General features: G+C 44.9%; 2 protein-coding genes across 2 annotated transcripts; both read right to left on the bottom strand.

Annotated features, from left to right (window-relative positions):
- Positions 1-1,666: 1,666 nt before the first annotated feature.
- Positions 1,667-6,804, bottom strand: F5J12DRAFT_779972 (uncharacterized protein; the record flags this gene model as incomplete). The annotated part of the gene is made up of 20 exons (XM_051742438.1): positions 1,667-1,712; positions 1,795-1,976; positions 2,026-2,172; positions 2,303-2,407; positions 2,465-2,493; positions 2,546-2,600; positions 2,709-2,909; positions 2,961-3,014; positions 3,230-3,664; positions 3,705-3,773; positions 3,819-3,932; positions 3,962-4,075; positions 4,330-4,347; positions 4,453-5,103; positions 5,145-5,302; positions 5,405-5,447; positions 5,522-5,700; positions 5,729-5,900; positions 5,981-6,596; positions 6,725-6,804. 20 exons carry the CDS (start codon positions 6,802-6,804, stop codon positions 1,667-1,669), a joined length of 3,468 nt encoding a protein of 1,155 aa, XP_051604551.1.
- Positions 6,805-8,383: 1,579 nt separating this feature from the next.
- Positions 8,384-9,704, bottom strand: F5J12DRAFT_713751 (uncharacterized protein; the record flags this gene model as incomplete). The annotated part of the gene is made up of 2 exons (XM_051740855.1): positions 8,384-9,277; positions 9,330-9,704. The coding sequence occupies 2 exons, from the start codon at positions 9,702-9,704 to the stop codon at positions 8,384-8,386; spliced, it is 1,269 nt and encodes a 422-aa protein (XP_051604550.1).
- Positions 9,705-22,526: the final 12,822 nt, after the last annotated feature.

Genomic DNA, 22,526 nt, shown 5'->3' with positions numbered 1-22,526 from the left:
AAATCATTCAGTAGACCATGTAATACATTATGTAAGCATTGGTGAGCATCCCACCATGTTTTATATGTGTTCCCAAGGACTACATCTCCAGTATATCACAAAGTTACATAATTGTCCCAATGAGCTCTCATTTTCATTTGGGTATTCTGTGATCAGTTTCTATCCAAATATTATGTAATATGGCTCATCAGAGAGCCATGGCCAGCTGCTTTAATCCATCCACAAACACCTTGGACTCAATACTGATAGTTCACTCACTACACCATGATTAATGAAAAACATGCACACATTGGGACAATTTTATGAGCCACTGTACCATCTGGTCCAGATTGCTGCTGATGATGATGATGATGATGATGAATGGAAAACCATGTTCCACACTTGGTATAGGTCCTTTGAATGGCTTGCCCTGCCTTTTGGTCTATCCAATGCTCTGGCAGCATTCCAATGGTTCATCAACATGGTATTTGCTGACCTCCTCGACATATGCATCTTGGTCTACCTGGACAACATACTCATCTACTCCAATGACAAGAACTCGCACCAGCAGCATGTTAAAGAGGTTCTGTGCTGACTCTGGAAGCATGGCCTGTATGCCAAACCAGAAAAATGTGAGTTCCACTCCAAGTCAGTAGAATACCTAGGCTACTGTCTTTCACCAACCAGTCTCACAATGTCTGGCAAAAAGATCAAAGCCATCTGTGACTGGCCTGAGCCCTGGAAGGTCAAAGACATCCAGTCCTTTCTAGGCTTCACCAACTTCTACTGATGTTTCATCTACAACTACTCAGACATCATTGTCCCCTTGACCCACCTCACACAAAAAAACATACCCTGGAACTTCTCTGAGGAGTGCCAATCAGCCTTCAATGTGCTCAAAGAAGCTTTCACCACCACTCCTATCCTTACTCACTTCATTCACAGTGCTCAACTCACAGTGGAAACTGATGCTTCAGACTATGCCATCACTGGCATACTGTCCATTACTGGCAAAGACAACCAACTTTGCCTGGTCACCTTTTACTCCTGGACACTGTCTGTGCCAGAACTCAACTATGACACCCATGATAAGGAGCTACTTGCTATCTTTGAGGCCTTCTGGGCCTGGAGACACTACTTGGAGGGTGCCCCTCTACCCATTGAGGTGGTCACTGACCACAAAAACCCAGAATACTTCTCAACATCCAAGGTACTCACATGCTGGAAAGCCCAGTGGTCCAAATACCTGTCACAGTTCAACCTTTTCATTCATTTCCACTCAGGTAAGCTCAGTGCTAACCCCAATGCTCTCACTAGACAATGGCACTAACCAAGCTAGATACCAAGGTCTGGCAGATGTGAAAAGGCTACTGCATCAGTAAATCACTTTGAGCTGTGGAGCTCCCCACAGTGCTCTATAATACAGAGTCCCCTAGCTAGGTCCAGGCTGGACAGATGCACCCAACAACACTTTTTGCTATGGCTAGTTGCCTGTTACTATGGAATGGTCACATTGTCATGGAACTTTGTCCAGTATCTTACTTACTATGGATTGCTATGGAACTTTCATGCTTAGATATCACTGTACAAAAATGGCCAGACTGTATTCTCCTTGGGGTGTTGTCCAGTACTCCCCATCTCAATGTTTACTTTGCAAACATGTGATCACTCCACAACTAAGCACAGTTCACAGCAGGTATGACAGGAACAGGAGCATTGGCATCAATTGCATACTACATGTAATGACAGGTATGACAGGACTAGGTATTATGAAATCAATCAAGGACTGCCTGAATGTGCTGGTACCGTACTTACCATCCTTCCTTCACCCACTGAGAAAGCTGATTGCACAACCTCACACCATGATAGGGATTACAAAGGATGTCATTCATCACCTTCATCATGCCATGGAAAATGGAATTGTAAGCCTTGCCAGAGAATTGAGGCATCATCTCTCCTGTGCTGTTCTTCGCAAATCCATCCAACACACAATGATACTGCAAGAAAAGTTTGAGTTGCAGTGACTTGGGGTGTAAAATAACTTACCATGGCTGCAACAAGAGCCAGACAGGAAAGGGGAACTGAATTGTTGAAGGACTCAGGACTCTTATCTGCAATTTGATAGGTCCTGGTATAGTAGAATTGTATGACAGCTTCCTTGAGGGTGGGGTGAGCAAAATTCCTGGTTTTTCCCTGATAAACCAATCCATTAGTAGTGCAGACAACAAACTGTGTGAACATACATTTTTGTCAAACCATCTCACAGGAAAAGCAAGTTTTCAAGGAGCTTTGCAGCAGCAGTCTCTGTCCATTGTACACAAACCCATGGTGCAACATCAGAAGGAGGGATAAAGTTGAACACAGATGGCATGGTTGCCAGCATAACCAACTTCAATTCTGAATGCCAGGTAGATATATCACCAAGGAGCTACTGGCAGTATTTCAGTAGCTGTAACTGAAAGACAGGACTACTTATGAGGCACACCATATCTTGCTTGTGGTCAGGCCAGTAACCTATAAAGTTAGGATAACAAGACACATATAAAGTGAAAATATTGTTACTCACCATCTTCAAATTGCATGCCACATTGATTCCACTCAATGACAACAGTGATGAGTGCCTCCGTTATGGAGAGGTTGAGGTCATGAGATTTCGATGGGAATGGGTTAGAAAGTGCATGTGCAGCCCTGCATTCTCACTTAGCATCTTTGAGACAGTCCTTCCATACTGCCTTGTAAAATCTCAGTTGTGAAGGCAATGGACCCTCATCCTTAGCTTTCTTGGAGTTATGAGGGGCTCTGGCATGCTGAGATACTTCATTGACCAAGTCATGCACAAGGGTCAGAAGATCACGATTGGGAACAGAAGGATGGCCATTAGTGCAATGGTTGCATTCAAGAACATCAATGACAGTGCCATGTTGGGAACCCTAAAATAACAATATGAATAAATAAGGCTAGCAGGAATGGCATTTTCATACCTCTGGCTGAGCCTTGTCCTTGGATTGTAAGCTTTGCAGAGCCACATTGTCATCCTTGTCACATGAGTACTGAAACTCATGGTCAGGGGGTAAGGAATTGTGGTGAATAGGATTGCTTGTCGTCATTTCTTGGGAGAAGCCTAACAAAGAATGTTGAGCCAATACCATAATAACCTCTGATGAGTACCAGGATGAGTTGATTGCCTAAGATTTGTTGCACCTCATCCAAATGCATTGTCCTCATCTTTGTTGGACTCATTGCTGGAGACCTTGCCAGCCTCTGTGTCTGATGGGTTATTACTCGAGGACTCTGGCTCCTCTTCTGAGGAGCCCTCTGATGACAGCTTCTCTGAACTCTTGTGGCAAACATCAGTGGTTACTGAAGTTTGTCTCAATGAGAGCAAGCTATCAAGGGAGGGGTTGACACAAGAGTCGGGGATGGTAGCAGGTGGCTGGTGGGGGATAAACCGAGACTGGTAGTTGGGCTGGGGTGTTGGCAGATGAGATGTATTACTGGGAACTTGGTCTCCCTGAATTGAAGTGATATAAGGATTATTGAGCACTTGAAGGTCAGGTTCCATCCCAGGAGGCATGATATGACCTGGCTGTTGAGCTGGAACACTGAAACAAAAGTGATGGGAGTCTGTGGGGTGCTGATGGAAGACAGGTGTTGCTACTGCTGTTGAAGACTGAGGGACAGGATTCTGAAATGAACATTGTATATCAGTATGAAAAGACACTCACTGGAGGCATATCAGCTGGGCTAGGATCATTCACAATGGGAGGCACATAGGGTGGTGGGGCAACATTGGACTTTGCAAGTGGTTAGCTTGATATTTGCAAATAACTAGAACTGACCTTTGGTTTTGCATTCTGGCCAGCACTGTGGCCCCCACCCTTTTTCCACCAAGTGGGCAGAGGTGCAAGAGGATTTACAACAGAATTGTTGGGGAGATCTGTCAACTTTTGTGGCTGTGTAGCTCAGTCTTCAAGGGCAGTACCAATCCACTCCAATTGCTCAGCCCTTCCACCTGAACCTGCCCCTGCCCTTCCACTATGACAGAGTCCTGCTGTGGCAACCGACTGAGACTCTTCAAGATCGATGGGTGGGCTTCCTAGACACTTGTTTTTTGTGGGTTGAGTGCTTCTGTCAGCCTCTGGTCATCATTTGGCTTTTTTGCTATCCTTCTTTTTTGGCAGGATTGTTCCAGATTGGGTGGACATCTGAAGGTGCAAGCAGTTAAGCAGAGAACAGTATAAGATGGAAGCCTGGGGACCACAACAAAATGACATCTTGTGAGTCCATATAAATGTTGACAGGTTCATCATGAGATGTAAAACAAAATGACACATGGAGATGGTTACCCACTGCAAATGAATTGAAACACTTTACATGTAACATACAGAACATGAACTAAACATAAAATTCATGCTAAGACTACATGCCTTTGAAGCATTTATTAGGTATAGGAGCATTATCCATGCTCCTTACCTCTTCACAAAGGCATTTAGAAGACATAATTGCTGAAGACATAACATCCATATCATTCTCCTGACTCAGATGCATGCTTGAATTAAGCACTTTGTGCTGGGCAATGATCTGCTGGAATGCATTCATCATCTCCAGTGGTTTCTCATATGGCATGCTGGCCAAGAAACAATCAAAAAGGGAGATAATGTCAGAGAACTGCACTGCAGTTCCACTCAGCAGGGACTGCCCAAGCAATATGCTCCACTCGTTAGCCAGAGGGATTAGATCTTGAAAATATTGTGAGACCTCTGAATCCAGCCTCAATTCAGACAGGTCATTGAGGAATGTGAACTTGGCGCATCTGGCAATTTTGAGATCTTCAGCTGCCTTTTCACTCCACAAGCCAAGAAGTGTCTTTTCATGGCTGATAGCTTGACACTTGTGGCCAAGTGGCCCATCATAAAGGATGAGGATCCAGATGAAAATGTAGAACAGGGATTCAATATCATCTGCAAATGTATGGTGTATAGTAGTAGGGTGATTAATGAATACATGGGTGAGAGAGGTGCTTTTCTGGATTGATGGGACATTAGTCTTTCCACTTTTAGTGATGGCTTCCTTGAGCTGGCAAAGGATATTCACTGAAAAGAAGGGGACTGTCCCCTTTGCATACTATCAGCTTCGAGTTCCAAAATGTTTTGCATAGTACTTACTGTGCTGCCCAAGTCATATTCCCCCTGTAACATGACCCATACAGCAAATTCCCAGTCAAGGAGAAAGCCATGTGACCCATTTGCAAAGTCCTCGATCATTGTATTGTTGATGCTACAATCTCGATGGAGGACACCCCTCTTGAGAGCCTGCTGTTGGACTGTTAAAGCAATTAGTATTGATTTACAAGTGGAAGAGGATATGTACTTCGTAAAATATCTTGGATGCATGAAATGAGTTCCTTTTTTGTCTTGAACATTACCATTGGCCTTGCACACAGCTTCATAGCCAATCACATGTGAGTTCTGCAAGACTTCATGCACAATCACCACTTCTCATCATGATATCATTCAGTTTTATCAACAATGCCCAGCTTGACCTTGATGACCCAGTAGTGTTGCAACTTGGGAACTCTGTCAATGTCCTGGACCAGCTTCATCATGTTGACTTCATGCAGGGCTGTCCTCTGCTCTGACTTCTCCACCCAATAATCCTTGATGACATAGTATTCCCCATTGTAGCATGCAATGTAACAAACAGTGCCCCTTCCTAGAAAGCCTGTGCTTGAGAATAATACATCAAGCACCTTGTAGAAGGTCTTGTTTACTTGGATCCTCCTGATTGCTGGGATGTGATTGGGTGATGTGGGAGTCAGGAGTGAGTTTGCACTGGGGAGGATGCCTGACTCCAAGTGAGGAGAAGGCATTGTAGGAGAGGGGAAAGGGGAGAGAGGTATTGTAAGTGCTGTGCATTTGCAGCTGTGTGCAGGATGGGGAGATATCTCTATGGTTGAATTGAAGCCAAGGGTTGAGTGGAAGCTGAATGCAACAGCACATACAATGTATATGAAGACTTCTGTGTCAGTGTGGATATTGATAGAGGGTGAGATTGCACCACCAGAGTGGTCGTAAAAGTGAAGTTGAAGAAGTTCACTATCAGTAATTGATAATCCAAGGACATAGCACCTCCAGGGCTGGTCGACAAGGGTTGGATATGCCTTAGTGTCCATCATCTTCCCAAGGTAGGATGCTGGCTTGAAAGACTCCTTTGAGTACTTGGCAATGACTTTGGGACTTAACCATGTAATCTCATTGAGGGATACTGGGGTGTTATCAACAAGGATGAGGCTGGGCTTTTGGGAATAACCTGTAGAACCTCGCAAGCTGGTTCTGCTCCAGTCTGCCATCCATTGATGCTGGGGTTTTCTGGATAGACTGAGCATCATGGATTTGGCAGCAGTTCTGATAGCATTGAGAAACAGAGCAACTTGCTTTTCAAAGCAGAGCTTTTCTGATTCTACCAGCAGCTCTGAGGCAAGTGGCCCAGGTTGCTTGGGAGGTGAATCAGAGCCTGGGGGTGGACAAAGCTCCCAGTTCCAGCACTTTCTATCATTGTTGTATAGGCTGACCAGGCTGTCCTCTGACAAGCCACCCTGGTTGAAGGAGGCAGAATAGCTACAGACACATGCAGGAATTGTTTTCAGAGGGACAATCAGGGACCTGGGAGCTATGGAGGTGAATGTATCTCTGAAGGACTCAAAGATAATATTTGTAACATAACTGAGGCTCTGAGGAGAGCTAACTTGTATCTGTGGTTCACAGATGATGGTGCCCTCAAGTTCTGAAGCAGTGAACTTGTCCATAACATGAACTGTGTGGCCATGTTTGGGCAGGGGGAGAGAACCAATCAGCTCGTAGGTACCATCTATTGTTCAATATCTGTTTTTGTTCAAGTCTTTGGACATTTCTGAGGGTTGTTGACAAGTAGGGTCACATGTTCGAAAATGGTGCCACCACTCAAAATACTGATGCATTTCAACATTAACAGGTAATAAGCACTGGTATACAGTAAGGCAACATGTATGTTGACTAGATGGGAGGAGAGTCCAAACGACTTAGGGAAAAGTATGTATTTTTGTTGAAGTATTCATTGAGATAGAATTCGGTAGAATGCTTGAAGGAGTTGTATGCTGTCAATCAATTATCTGCAGTTTGCCTGAAGCAAGGTATGAGATGTGCAAATGCCCAGACCTGACTGAGCAGGATGACATTGCCAAGATGTTGTCCATTCACTCTCTTTGCATGCCTAAGGATATGTAGGTGTGTCGCATCTTCAGCTGCTATGTCAAAACATTGTACATAGACCAAAAAATGGTCTGTCCACAACCATCTTATGCCCCTCTTGCCAAAAGGGCACATCAGGAGATGGAGCTGGCCAACAACATGACCTAAGATACTCTTGTGAGTGACACAGAAAAGTAGTGTGGACCATGAACCTTTCAGGCCATTCTCTGGCCATTTGAAATGGGGGTCCACATTGATGATAGCTGCATCATAGCAGCCAAGGGTCCAGGTCTCACAAGGTGGAGAATAGAAGAGAGTCTGGGCAGGGAGGATGTCCATGATATCATGTATTGCCATGTTCTGCAGCCACATCTTGTACCAAACCTGCAGATCGGTAAAAGGCAGGGTTGAAGAGCTTGATCCCCAATGTTGCCTGCTTATAGTGTGCACAGAGCTTGGTCCATACACCTTCTCATGATTTAGAAAATTGACAAGGGTGGCTTGGAGGTCAAGTAGTCCAAACTTCTTGGCAGCACCATCAACACTAATGCATCACAAGGGTGGGTCATAGGAAAGGTTGATCACTGTACTGTCTGTGATAAAACTATGCAAGGGGAAGGGAATGGAGTCTGGATCCTGGGTCCTGAAGTGTGCAGAGATGGCAAAGTAATCAGTGATGGGCCATGTGGGACCTGGCATCTTGGAAACTAGATTCACCTCCTCACAATCACTGATCTCACTGTCACCATCATCAGAACTCCCATCCTCAACCTCCAAGGACTTTTCTTCTGCATGACCATGGGAGTGAGTCTTCAATTCATATAATGATGTCATGAGTCAAATATCCTACATTTTTCAGTGCAATTGAGGTACTGGCAAATTTGAGGATCATAGTTATTGTTATTGCTAGCTGATGTGGGTGTCTTGATCTCCAATACATGGGCATGTTCAGTCACATCAGCAGTCCATTGGATGGTGACCCTGACATGCTTCACACTTGGTATGATGCTCTGCATGAGTTCTAACTTGGGGATGTGCCAATTGTCAATGGGCTTGTTTCCCTTACCGCATTGTGCACCATGATCAAGTATCAACTGCTTGTGCACATGAAACCTGTCCAGTGCAGAAGATATTATATGAAGATCATTGTCATCAATGCAGTAAGCTTGGACTCAGTATCAGAAGTCCATGAGTGCACAAATAGCAGTAATAATTTTGGGAGGGGCTTCTCCAGCAATAACACTGATGATGTAATGTTGGACATCACAGTGCATGCATCCAGTCACCTGCTTCAGCTTAGCAACACCACCTTTAAAGTGACAGAACCCCACAGTAGGCTGTAAAACTGAGAAGTGAAAGTCAATTTTGGCTTCACCAACCACATTTATGCACCACTTCATGTTGTGGTCCCAAAATTCCTTGTGCAGGTGGTGAAGGGGCTCCAGAGTTATAAAAGTGCTTGGACAAGAAAGTGGAATGTCCCTCCAAAATGGGTCACTAACTCTGCTGAGGCAAAAGTGCTGTGCTTCGTGAAAGAAGACTTGAATGTTTGTAGGGTGGACCTTTGATTTCACTGCTGTGAGCTGAGCCAAAGTGGTGGATGTGGTTTGTGGCTCATGTTGGAATGGGTCTCCGAACTGTTTGTACATTGCCATAGTGATCAGGGAAGTCTTTCCCCCAACAGCTGCAAGCATGGCAGCCTTGGGAGTGTCAGCAATATAACCTGCGATTGGCATGAAACAGTACTGCATGTGCCCCAAAGAATCTGGTAACATAATGCTGAGTTTGGCAGCTTGCTTGATGGGTTCAAGTACAATATCCAGGCATTCATGAATGAGCCTATCTTTGAGGAGGCCATGCATATGCTTGTTCTTGTGCATGAACTTGGGGATGGGAGGGAGAGTGGTGAGCATAAATGAGTTGGATGACAATTTTAGGCATGTGGACATCTTGATGTTTGCTAGGCTGATGAGAGGTGGATGAGCAACTCTGCCACCACATAAAGTAGTAATATTCATCTTGTCTGAAGAAAGTATTGTGCCAAGAAGAGTTGCTCTGCTCAGAAGCTGTGACTGGGGTATGTCAATTGAATAAAAGGATCTATAACTCACAGTGGAAACATACCTGCATACACCAAGCATCATCAGTGGTTGTCCACTCTGTATACACCCTACAAAGCTTCTTGGGCATTTTGTATACACACCTCAGAATGAAATCGAGCTGGTCAGAGAACAAAGGGTGGTTGAGGAGCCATGCAATGCGTTCCAGAGGATTGTGCCAGTACAAGTGCACAGGGTGTTTGGTTGGCTGCGAAGCAGTAATCTCCATTGAGTGCCAGCGCAGCCCACCAGGGAGTAACTCAGACAGCCCATGAAGTGCTCTGGCTGTATGAAAGGAAATATTTAGTAGCTGTATCTGGCACACATCAATAATGATCTTCAGAGAGAATAGGGACAGGCTTACAATTGACAATGACAAGAAAGAGTCTATAGCTCTCATGCTCAGGCCTGAATGAAGTAACCATGATGCCAGCTCCCATTCATTGTGGGAGTTGAAGGGGTAGTACAGATTTGATGCCTGTAGGTTGCTGAACTGGTTGTGGTTAAATTTGTCCATAAATGTAGGGCCAAGTCCAAACATTTTAGCTGCACCCTTGAAGTCATCTGTGGTTGGTCCCCACATGTCAAATGCCATATGAACAAAATCCAGGTAATTGTGAGTTGCATAGTCATTGGGGTTGGTGCTCATTGGGACATCTTCTAAGTGTGTTGGGTGTTGAGAGTTATGAATGTTCAAGCTCGAAGGTTGGAGAGACTTGTGAAGGTGGACTAAGTTATTGACCCAGGTATTGCACCCAGAGGACAGCTGGCTCATGTGCATTGTGACAGTGCTGTGACTCTGGAAGCTGCCTTTACCACAACTTGGACAGCAGGGCATATGCTAGATGGTCAGGCAGGCCAATTCTGTGTTATGTGATTATCACTTCAGTGCAAATCAGGATGTTGTTCAGATCACTATGGAGTGTATTTCTCATATACTACCCAATCACATCCCATTCAAGAACATAGTCACTCATGTCTGTTTATAACCTTAATCACACACACCTTCATGCTGGATTGACCATGCCCACAGTTGAGTGTTGCCTGGGCAGCAAAGGACTGCCCCATAAGCCTTGTGATGGCAGGTTCTCTTCCTGAAACAGCCCCTCTAGCAGTGCCAAGGTCAAAGTGGAGACAACTGGTGTCTTAGCTGAGATGTATGGAATATTGGAGTCATCCACTCACACAGTAAGTTCTTTTTTTCCTTCCTAATAACCACTCATTGATAGGTTTTCAATCTGCAGCATGAATCAGAGAGTCAGCTGAATCATGAGGCACTTCTCCTTCTCAATGTGGTGCACACATAACACAACATCTTTCATGTGGTGTGGGACACTACCTCTGGGTAGTGTGTGATTAGGGGGGGGGAAGCTGCAGGGTAATCCCTAGGCTTGACCCAAGGGGTGCTGAGTAGGAAGGAGATGTAGAATATGATAGTAGAGTCAATCAAGGAGTTGAATGTGGGGCATGGAACATAATTCTGCAGAGTTGTAGGTGAATTGGGTATGAGTAGACTTGTTTGTGAAATTCCAAATGATGACCTTGGCACAAAGAAGTATTTCTGAGACTTGTGAGACATGGAGGTGAGACACAGAAATGCAGAAGGCACAGTAGATGCAGAGTATGCAGCAGACACTTTGAACACCTAGACATGCGAATGACTCAGATAGTGACTCCAAAAGATGGGTGGTCTATTTCTGACATCCTGGCAGAATTATATAGTATAAGGGAAGTAGGTACAAGTCAGAGTAAGGTGGGGCAGAAAAACTAAAAGACCAGAAAATAAAGGAATGGACATCAGGCATCAGCAAAATACAGATGCACATGAAATAGTCTGGTGGGTAGTAGATGAGAGTAAGAACAGGACAATGGTAAGGGGTATCTTCCAACAGAACGAGAGTATGCATACCAGTGGGAGGTGGAGCTGAGTGGCACAGGAGGGCAGAGCATAGCATACTGACATGAAGTCCAGCTTGCAGAATTTAGGGCAACAGGGGAAACCAGATAAGTGGCATGGATGACTGGTGACATGGCTGAGCAGTGGCATGGCTGTTGAATTCCAGGTGACTCTGCACAAATGCAGAATTTCTGGATCAGCATTTTGATGACTGAGTGACAAGCTGAAGGTTGGTAGAAACTCCAAAGGCAACAGGGGTTGAGAGGAAACATGAGGACACAAGCAGGAAAAATTCCAAAATGGGTTTGTCATAGGGGCCTGCAAAATTTAGTGACAGATTCCTGTTCCAGCCTCAGGGAGTATACAGCTCCCTACAGCAGAACAAGCTCTGGTCACATGCATTGCCCACAAATACAAATCGATGGCCAAGTTGTACAAGTACAAGGTGGGCAGCAGCAAGGCAAGAGTCCATGAAAAAGATATGGAGGTCAGCTCATTATGTGTAGCAAAGAAAAAACACAGACTGGGGGAGCCTATTTTCAACATTAGTATTCTGGCTGGTGAGCTGCAGCCATCTCTTGAGTCCAATGGTATGCTATGCTTGCTCTTTTCTTTTAGGCTGTTATTTTACCTATGCTGGATCTTGATAGGCACAGTTATTGAGCATGCTGGTGGTTGAATACTTGCCATTTGTCTAGACTAGTACTATCCATTACTTTCCTGTACTTATTGAAAAATGCTGTATGTTATGTCTGTGTGTTGTTGCCTTCATGCATAGGAATGAAGTTAGATCTACCAAGTTCTCTACTACAGTGGGAATCTAGGTTGCTGTATAGGTGTGTCTGTTCCCTTGTATGCTAGGTAGCTATTGGTCTTTGGATTGCTGGTATCACTGGTGTGGCTTACTCAGGTGCTATGAGTTGCTTGGATGCTGGCCACTACTTTGGGCAAGTCTGGTGTAGTCTACTGCACTATGAGTTGCTAGGATGCTTGACATTGCTTTGGACTAATATGGAATTGTGCAAATACTATGGGCAGCTATGAGTTACTAACACATTTTGTGTTTTGCTGATGCTGGTTCCCAAGATCAACCTCAGTGACCAGGTCTTTGTCAAAGCCAAGTACTTCTGGACCACAAGACCATCACAGAAACTCACAGACAAGAACCTAGGCCCTTACTTGGTAATAGCCCAGCCCAGCACTCACTTGTTCACCCTTCACCTTCTGGACTCCATGCATGTGGTACACCTGGTGTTCCATGTGTCTCAGTTAGAACCAGCACACCCCAATGCTATCCTGAACCAAACCCAGCCACCACATCCTCTGGTCGAGGTGGACAATGATCTAGAGTACAAGATTGCTGAGATCCTCAACTCAAAGGTAGACCAACAATGGAAATGCAAACTTCAGTACTTGGTGTGCTGGTCCAGCTATGAGGGCACTGACAAGGAAATGTCCTGGCTACCAGCCACTGAGCTGGGCAATGCCAAGGACCTGCTCACTGCATTCCATGCCAGTTATCCCAAAAAACCTGGACTGACCTCTAGCTAAAACATCCACCTACACTGTCTTTTCTCTTCTTTTTCCTTGTAATTGCCTTCTCTTACTATACCAGGATAGTTGACATGTTAAAAAAATATATGTACATGGTATTTACATTTACATCAGCATTTGGCTCAGGCCAGTGTACTCACTCAGAGTCCCCCTTGAACACCTCTCCCTCACTTGTCTGGAGCTCTTTTTCCTCCTCACTCTCCAACCTGGACCACTGACCCTTCATGCACATGTCCTCAGGCTGGTGCATGATTCCCTTGTCCAACTCCACCCCTGCTCCTTCACAATCCAACCAGAGACTCTCAAGCTCCAGGTCTGCCACATCCAAGTGCAGCTCCTCACTGGACTCAGATACTGGGGTGGTTGGGCACAGAACAAACTTGAACTCACCCAGCAGGTCACCCAGCCAGCTGTTGAACCAGTGCTGGGTCTCTCTTCCAGCAGACATCTCTGCGGTTTGCTGGTCCATGGCTGCTGTGATCAGCTTGAACCCCTTGACTACCACCACCACCAAGGGATAAGAGGGAGTGATGGTGGGTGCAACCACTCCTGAGGGACCAGCTTCCAACTCACCAGGGATCATGGACCCAACTTGGGTGATCTTCTTCTTTTCCCCAGCCCTCAGTGACATAACATCCTCTAGTACTCTCTTCTTCCTGGCCTTTGTTATGCCTGAGCTGAGTGACTTCATCAAATGGACTAGTCATGAGTGGTGCAAGGGGGAGTCTATGGGCTGAACTTGTCATAACCCCTATGGCTCAGTTTCTGCAAAAGTCTGACAAAGGTTTCTTCCACTGGCAAGTTCTTCTGAGATCATGGCAGTGAAGGAACAAGGATGAAAGCAAAGTAATTAATTGAGTTGCAAGCTATTGCAAAACTGAGGATACAAGGTATGGTATGGCTGTATAAATACCTCAGGACAAGAGTACCATACCAGTTGCACCATCCAGGCAGTAAGTATCCACAGCAGTAAACAATGAAATAGAAAAGAGTCATACAGTGTCATATGATGGGGGTACCATAGGAAATGAAGGCTATACCAGATGCACAATCAATGCACAGCAAGGAGCCTGACACTGGAGCAAGAAGTAAACAACCAGAACATTAAACATGAGTCAGAGATGAAACATGAAATATAGTATCCATCAGAGATGGGGGTGGAACACCAGATCACCTACAGGTGTGTAGCATCAGTGGTTATTGGAAATACCATGACTGCTGGAGATCCAAAGGTTCCCTTGAGCACAGACACACCCAAAATGATGACAGTTATTAGGGACATGACAAGGCATGTGATGCATGTGACTGCAAGAAGTCAAAAAAGGAAAGACCCCTGATACAGGCATAACATCACCCCCCCCTCTAAGGTCATCAGACCCTTGAGGATGAGGTGGCAGCATTGCTGGGTTGAGTGGATAGGGGTCTGTGAGTAGTGTATGTGTGGGAATGAGTGTGATTGGTGACAGGCAATGGAGACAATGGAGATGATGGCTCCTTGAAGGACAGAGCATACTTGGAACCATGCCCATTACAGCAGGACCAATTTCCCAGGTAGTGGCATTGAAAGCAAGCATGGGGGCAGAGTGGGTGTCCATCCAGTACAGGGGACTGCCCTCCAAGGTGGAACCAAAGTTGATCAACAGGGATGGGGACAAAGGGAGATGCAGGAAGAGGGTCAGCAGAGTGGATGGCATTATGATAGTTTTTATGTAGTCCATTCCATGACATATCCTGTAGCAACACTTCCCAGGCAGAAGCATTAGTTCCCATCCTGAGACACAGACCAACTTCCTTAAACAGAGTTCCATTGTCTGCATATCCTATTGGGGTCACCTGTTCTGCTTCCTTCTTCTTTTCTTCTTTTTGATCAGGGGTGACCAAGGGCTCATCTTCTTTTGGCTTGATCCAATCAAGAAGTTGAGAAGCAGGGGGAGCAAGGAACTTGCCAATCTGCTGACCAAGAAGGTGGTGATAGGCACCACCAGTAACTGCTTCTAAAATCTCTGAGTAGCCTTGTTTGAGCATATTGATCATGATGATCTCCAAAAGGGGTGTGGTGCCACTATGTTTCTGAGTGCATATTTTGCTGATACACCAGCCAATCATGTCTGATGCTCTGTATATTTCAGACAACAGCCCAAAATACTTAACTTGTTCTGGTGAGCACCTGTCAATGTTTTCCCCTTTGTGGAAGATGTCAAGTGCCCTAACAACATCCAGGTAGTCACTTGCTGTGATTGGTAATTGCAGCTCATCATCCCTGGCAGAGGTGGCTGTGGTGAGGAGATCAAAGGTGGCATGATGGGTGCTGTCAGAGTAGGCTGTAAAGGTGGTGTGAAGGTTGGGAGACTGGGGAGCATGGGTGTTGTTGCCTTGGGTCCTTGATGACTGGAATCATGGTCAGAGACTTCTTTATTCTTTCCCTTTCCTTCAGGCTTACTGGCTCCACTGGCAGAGTCTCTGGGCCTCGAGGGTACAGGGATGCAGCAGACTGAGAATCCCTGGTGTGGATGTGGTTGTAGAGGGCAGGCAACAGGGGGTAAGGGTACCCATAACTGCGAGACTGGGGATGAGGTGTCCAAGTCAACATCACAGGTGTTGGTCAATGGGGGGGGGGATGATGGATAGATGATGATGGGGGGCATGAGTAACTTGGGCCAGTTGCTTGTGGGGTCATAAAGGGATTCACAGGGGAGGTCAGCATAATTGTTTTCATTGTTAATGGAATGTGGGGAGTCCATTTACAGCTGTTTGCAAAACGATGCAGAAAATCTGTTCGACAATCAGACTGTTCGGATATAGCTGGGATAGGACCCCAGAAGTACCTTAGTGGGTAGCTACTGTCTGTTACCATAGTACACTAAGAATCGAACATACTGCCCGCATGCCCTCTCACATGGTATCCATCGACCTCAAGTCTCATATTCCTGTCCTTCACCAAAATGGCTATAGCATCAAGCAAATCTGTAGTATTCTAGGCATCAAGAAAACACTCATTTACAATTGACCATGCTTGTCCAGTACATGCTGTAGAAAATCGAGGTAGTTAGTATTGTTGACAGCAAAAGTAAGCTCTTTTGTCTTCATGGTCGCTTTTGGCGCAGTCTTTCCCTTCTCCTTTTTCTTGGGTCCATAGACAGAAAGCAAAATCATGAAAGAATGTAATTTTTCTGCAACAGGAGTGGGGGATCACAATGGCAATGACATGTTGAAAAACAAGTCTGCCATAGGGATGAAGTCTAAGTACATGCTTACACTACACAATGTTACCATAGAGGTGGTTTTGGGGTCCTATCCTGGCTATATCCAAACAGACTAATTGTCAAACAGATTTTCTGCATCATTTTGCAAACAGCTGTAATTTCTGAGGTGTTGAGTGAGTTTGTACTGGTCAAGTGCTTCTAAGGCATGATCCTTTATATGTTCCTTGGGTTCCCAGGTATTTGATGAATGGGGGAACCCTTTCCACTTGACCAAATATTTGCATTTCCCTCGACAACCATCAGTTTTGTGATTGATTATTGATTCAACCTCCCATTCAATCTCATCATCCACTAATTTGGGTAGGGGCACTGCAGGTGCAGCACCATAAGTGTCATTTTTGGTAAATGGAAAGATATGCAAGGCATAGAACACAGGGTGAACCTTCCAAGTTTTCAGTAATTCCAACCAGAAGGCAACCAGAAAAACAACTTGAGTCACTTGGAAGGGTCCAAGATGTCAGGGCACAATCTTGTCACACTGGTTTTTGATCCTAAGATGGCCAACTTCCAGGAGAACTTGATCTCTGACTTTCAGTGGTTCATAAGATCCTTTACTGCATGGATGCATCAGTTCCTGTGCTTTCTTATGTGCCAGAATTGCAACATCCCAGTCTGATGTGAGGCACTCCAGCCTTTCATCTACCAAAGGGGTGGAGGTAAGGCGTTTTTCCAGGTGAGGCAAGGAGTCATATCCAAGGAGGAGGGAAAATGGAGTCATTTGGTGCATGGAGTGAATCTGGGAATTATGAGTGAACTTGGCTGAGGGTAACTTGGTGGACCAAGAGCTTGGGGCCTCTGCACAATACAATTGTAAGTATCCTTCCACTTCTTGATTTACCCTTTTGCTCTCTCTGTGAGTTTGTGGGTGATATCTGGAGGAGAGTTTTGGGGTGACCCCTATCCCCTATCGCTTTGTACAGTTCCTTTGTAAAGGATGACACAAATTGGGGGCCTCAATCTGAGATTACAGACTCTGGAATACCAAACTGGGAGTAGATGAATTGATGGAACAGTCAGGCAATCCCAATGGAGTCAATAGTTTTATGACATGGAACAAACAAGGTGGCCTCTGTAAGGCCTTGATCAACAACCATGAGAATGGAATCATATTTTTGTTCTCCAAAAACAGGGAGATCCATGATGATATCCATAGATATTTGTTGGAATGGAAACACAGTTTTGGGGGTTGTATGGGGTACAACAGGCAGTGTTGGTGGATGCATGACAACCTTGGTAGTTTGACAGAGGGGGCATCCTGCAACATAAGCCTTGATATCTTTTCCCATACCTTCCCACCAGACCTCCTTGCACATCTTTGTGAACATTGCCTTTTGTCTGGGGTGTCCTGCAGACTCATGGTCATGATACAAGCTCATGCAGTGTTTTCAGTCATTTGGGGGAATGTACAGCCATGTAGTTCCAAACCATTTTGTTCCATCATCTTTGATTGTCACATTGTCTTTGGGTTCCAGTCCTGTAGAGTCCTTTGGTGTGTCATTCTTGATGCACTCATACAGTTCCATAGAAATTGCATATACTCCCCAAGCTCCTTTGTTGATATTCCTCAAAGGGCAAGCATCAGGCAACCCATTCTCCTTTGATTTTTTCCTCAGACAGGCAAGAATATGGCTTCAAGTTATTTTTGCTGTGATTCAATTGAGCCAGAAGATGTCTAATTTGAATAAGACGGTTGATTTTCTGTTGTTTTTGTATTTTTGTAAGTGAAAAGATGGGTGAAACAAGTCGAATTTGGGGATCCACCCCCTCCAAAAGCCAAAGGTTCTCCAGGAGAACTGTGGCAATGGGGGCAGGCTCCTCTAGTGTCCCTTTTCAGGACAAAGTATTGGCAGGGACCTGCAGGCAGCCAGCCTGCCAAGAAAAACAAATAGGGTAGGATTGAATGGTTGCTGCCCACTGGGCCTGCTGTGAGGTTAACTGCTGTGGCTCTCAGTAATATTCTAGATTCTTGTGGTCCATAAAGACCACTGTGGGTTCAACTGGGGAAAGGAGGTAGGGTCAGAAGGCTTTCAGCACATGGATGACTGTGAGCATCTTGAGGTCATAGACTTGGTAGTGCTGCTCAGCCCTGACCAGGGACTGGGATAGGTAAGAGCACAGGTGCCACTCATTGTCAGCTCCTTTCTGGGTGGGTGAGTACTGCACCAGTTCCAAGTTTTGAAGCATCTGTAAAGAGTGCAAAGGGCTTTGAGAAACCTGGGATTGAGGACCAGAGAGGAGCATAACAAAGTTTTTAGCTTATCAAAAGCAGTGTCCTGCTCTGGAGTCCACTGATATGAAACCCCTTTTTTAGTCAGATCATGAAGGGGTCTAGTGACACTTGAAAAGGAAGGGATGAACTTGCAGTAGAAGTTGCAGAATCCAAGGAAGCAATGAAGCCCAGTAAGATTGTCAGGGTCTTCCCATGTAGAAATGGCATCAGTCTTGGTCAGCAAAGTTTCCATATGCCCTTTTCTGATGATCATTCTGAGTAATTCTACTTCTTCAGCCTTGAAACAGCATTTGCTAATCTTGAGGTGCAATTCTTCCCTTTCACAGATCTTCAGGAACTCCCAAACATGTCATCAGAGTTCCTCCACAGTTTTGGCTTGGACAACAATGTCATCCATATATCCTACTTATTTTCCTCATTGAGATTCAAAAGTTTTATCCATGTACCTTTGAAAAGAGGGAGGTGAGTTGCATTGACCAAAGAACATTACTGTTGGTTCAAACAATCCTCTGAGCATAATAAATGCCCCTTTCCACTCATCTCCTTCTTTGACACAGAGGTTAGTAAAACCCCAACAAATGTCAAACTTAGCATAATACTTCAATTCGACTAGCTCATTGAACAAGGCCTGTGCATTCAGCAATGGGTGTGCATCCTGGATGGTGAACAAATTGAGGTAGTAGTAGTCTTCAATCAACTGCTTTTTACCATCCTTCTTTGCAGCAAAGAACACTGGAACTGCTTGCAGTGATGTCAAAGGTTGAATCTTTTTACATTTGAGGTTTTTGTCCAGGAATTCATCCAACACCTTTAGTTCATCCAGGGACATCAGGTACACTGCTGCTTTCTTGGGTTTAAAGTCATCCTTCAACCAGATTTCATGATCCAACCCAGGTTGATGCTTTGGCAGTGGAATGTCATCTTTGGCAAAAACCTTGGTGAATTCCTTGTATCATTCAGGAAGTTTAACTTCCTCCTTTCCAGAGGCAATTGTCACCTCTAACTCTGTAGACAGAGTAGTTTTGTTAATTATAACCTCCAGAGGTTGCACCAGAGCCCTTTTTACTACTTTTGGGGGCAGACCAGGAGATTCCTTCTTACTCCCCATGTTTGAGGTCACTACCTGTTGAACATTAACCTTCTCCTTTTCTAGATATACATACCCATCATCCCAACACATAATTCTTCAAGCTTCCCAGTTCATATGCAGCTTGAATTCCTTGAGAAAGGGCATTCTGAGGAGAACATGTTCTTTTCCCACAAGGGGACTGATGTAGCACTTGACCCTTACCATCCTTTCCTTGATTTCCATCTTCAGGGTTACCTTGTGAGTGACCCATTCTTCATCCTTCCCAGTGAAGGACATGGTCTTGAATTTTTGCTCCACCCAGTACATTGGGATTTTGAGCTTCTGGACCATTCTTTTGGAGATTAGGGAAATCTCAGCACCAGAGTCAATGCATGCCCATGTACCTGCATTGTAGTCAGGTAAAATGACCAATCCAAGCAGGGAATGGATTCACATAGTTGATTCATCATCTATAGAAGCACATTTAGCTGAAAACACAGAAACAGAACTGACTGTAGCAGGTGATTCAGCAGTCCTCCTTAAAAACACAGCAACTTCTTTTCCTCATCATTAGCTTCCTGGTTGCCTATGTAGGCAGTCTTGGTACCATCTTCTGCAACCACTATATGAACATTGGACAGTTGCTTCTTCTTACAGTCATGTTTGATGTGACTGACATCTTGACAATTGTAACATTTAACTTCTGAACCAGATCAACACATGTTTTGTTTGTGTTTGTCCACATCCATTGCATTAGGATCTCAGTGATTGCCACAGTAGGAAATGAACCTTCGCTCATATCACAATTCTTTCCCTTCTAGGATGTGCTTCATGGCAAGGGCTGTGTGAGCTTCTCCCATGCATTGGATCCACTTGACTACTGTAGTTGGTACTTGTCCAGAGTTTAAGATCCAATCATGGTATTCCTTATTGAGTCCTTTCCTGAGGAGGATTCTAGCTTCACAAGATCCCTCCTTGAGTTGAGCCTTATTGACCAGGCCCATAAACTCCCCAATATATGCTTCTAATTCTCTTTTCTCCTGCTTGATATCTGACAGGTGGAGGATAGCCAGTGCAGTTTGATTGCCAGACTCAAAGGTGGCTTTGATTCTTTCAACAAAGTGTTTGAAGTCATCAAGATAGCATATGGTCCCATCTGACAGCTTGTGTTTGTTTTGGTAGTTTTTGGTGAACAACACAGCTGCTCCCTTTGTCATATAAGTGAGAGTGAAAGAGATCTTGAGCAATTCTGTATTGTAGACATGCCAGTTCAAGGCTAGGTAGCCTTCCACTTGGGTGAGCCAAGTCTGAAGCCCATTGTGGCTTCCATCAAATTCTCCAGGTCATCCAACATTAAATTCCTGACCTCTGTTAGGAGGCCTGTGATAATAGTCATCATCATCATCATTGGGGCAAAACCTTCCCTTACTGCTCCCACCAACAGGGGGCTCTGGGGTAGGGACTCACTTGCCAAAATTCTGTTGATACCATTCTCACAATACTTTGTCAGTAGGTGTGCCTTGAGGGAATGGGTCACTAGCAATAATTGACCAGTGGAAATCCTCTGCCATTTGTACCTGTAGCTCCTCCATCCTCTGTTACACCTCCATCTCAGAGTATTGATGAGGGGGCATTTCTGGAACAGACTCTCCATGACCTTGTGTCATGGACATACTTCCTTGTGCTTCTTCCTATTCTTCCTTGAGGACTGATCCAAAAGAAGTCTTACACTTCTGATTGTTTTCTTCTTCTGAACTAAGCACAACTTCAGTTTCTTGGAACCAACTAAGATAAGATAACCAGGGATTGGTGGCAGTGACTGAAGGTCCTGTCTGACATGCCAGAGGTAAGGGGGGATTAAGTCCTAGTCCTCTACCAATGGGCAGTCTGGGGGGAACCAGGGGTTTCTGCCTATAAGGGGTAGACACTTTAACAGATAGTGACAACAAAGGCTGAGGGAGGAATTATTTCTTGAAAGAAACCTGTCAGCAAGAGTTGGTTTTGATGGACAAGTGGATTTTCACAAAGGGAGTCACAAGTCCAGCTCTAGGGAGGCAATCTATTAAAGCCTAGTGGCTGCCTGTAGAGCAATGTACTTGATTATAATAAGAGGGGTGTCGTTCCATGCTTGATTATGCAGTGGAAGACACAGGTGAGTTAGTTTTTACATGTAGGGAGACAAATGAGCCTTGAGAAGATCCACAAAGAGAGGTAGGTTTTTGTTGAAGTTCAGTAAACTGAGGACAAGTTGCTTTATGCATAGGGAGCAATGAGTCCAATAAAAGCTGCATGGAGTTTTTTGATTTTGTTATGCCTGAGCCAAGTGACTTTGTCAAATGGACTAGTCATGAGTGGCATGAGGGGGAGTCTATGGGCCAAACTTGTTGTAACCCCTATGGCTCAGTTTCCACAAAAGTCCAACAAAGGTTTCTTCCACTGGTGAGTTCTTCTGAGATTGTGGTGGTGAAGGAACAAGGATGAAAACAAAGTAATTAACTGAGTTGCAAGCTATTGAAAAACTGAGGATACAAGGTATGGTATGGCTGTATAAATACCTCAGGACAAGAGTACCATACCAGTTGTGCCATCCAGGCAGTAAGTATCCACAGCAGTAAACAATGAAATAGAAAAGAGTCATACAGTGTCATATGATGGGGGTAGCATAGGAAATGAAGACTATACCAGATGCACAATCAATGCACAGCAAGAAGCCTGACACTGGAGCAAGAAGTAAACAACCAGAACATTAAACATGAGTCAGAGACAAAACATGAAATATAGCATCCATCAGACATGGGGGTGGAACACCAGATCACCTACAGGTGCACAGCATCAGTGGTTATTGGAAATACCATGACTGCTGGAGATCTGAAGGTTCCCTTGAGCATAGACATGCCCAAAATGATGACAGTTATTAGGGATGTGATGAGGCACATGATGCATGTGACCACAAGAAGTCAAAAAAGGAAAGACCCCTGACATGGGCATAACAGCCTTTGCCCCAGCTTCTTCAATCTTGGGCTCCACTCCCTTGGACAACTCACACCTGACCTTCATTTCAGTGCACCAGTCACATGTCCTCTTCTTGTGCTTACTCTGCTGTGCATGACCAAAGGTGCATGGCACCTGACCCTTCTCACACTGTCAGCATGACCTGGTGCTCACAACACTGACAGCCTTCTCCCACTCCTTGCCTTTTGGCTCCCCTG

This window comes from Pisolithus orientalis (assembly GCF_024613125.1).
Source record: "Pisolithus orientalis strain OTSU chromosome Unknown F5J12scaffold_3, whole genome shotgun sequence".
Classification (NCBI taxonomy): domain Eukaryota; kingdom Fungi; phylum Basidiomycota; class Agaricomycetes; order Boletales; family Pisolithaceae; genus Pisolithus; species Pisolithus orientalis.
This window is presented reverse-complemented; position numbering and strand designations above follow the sequence as displayed.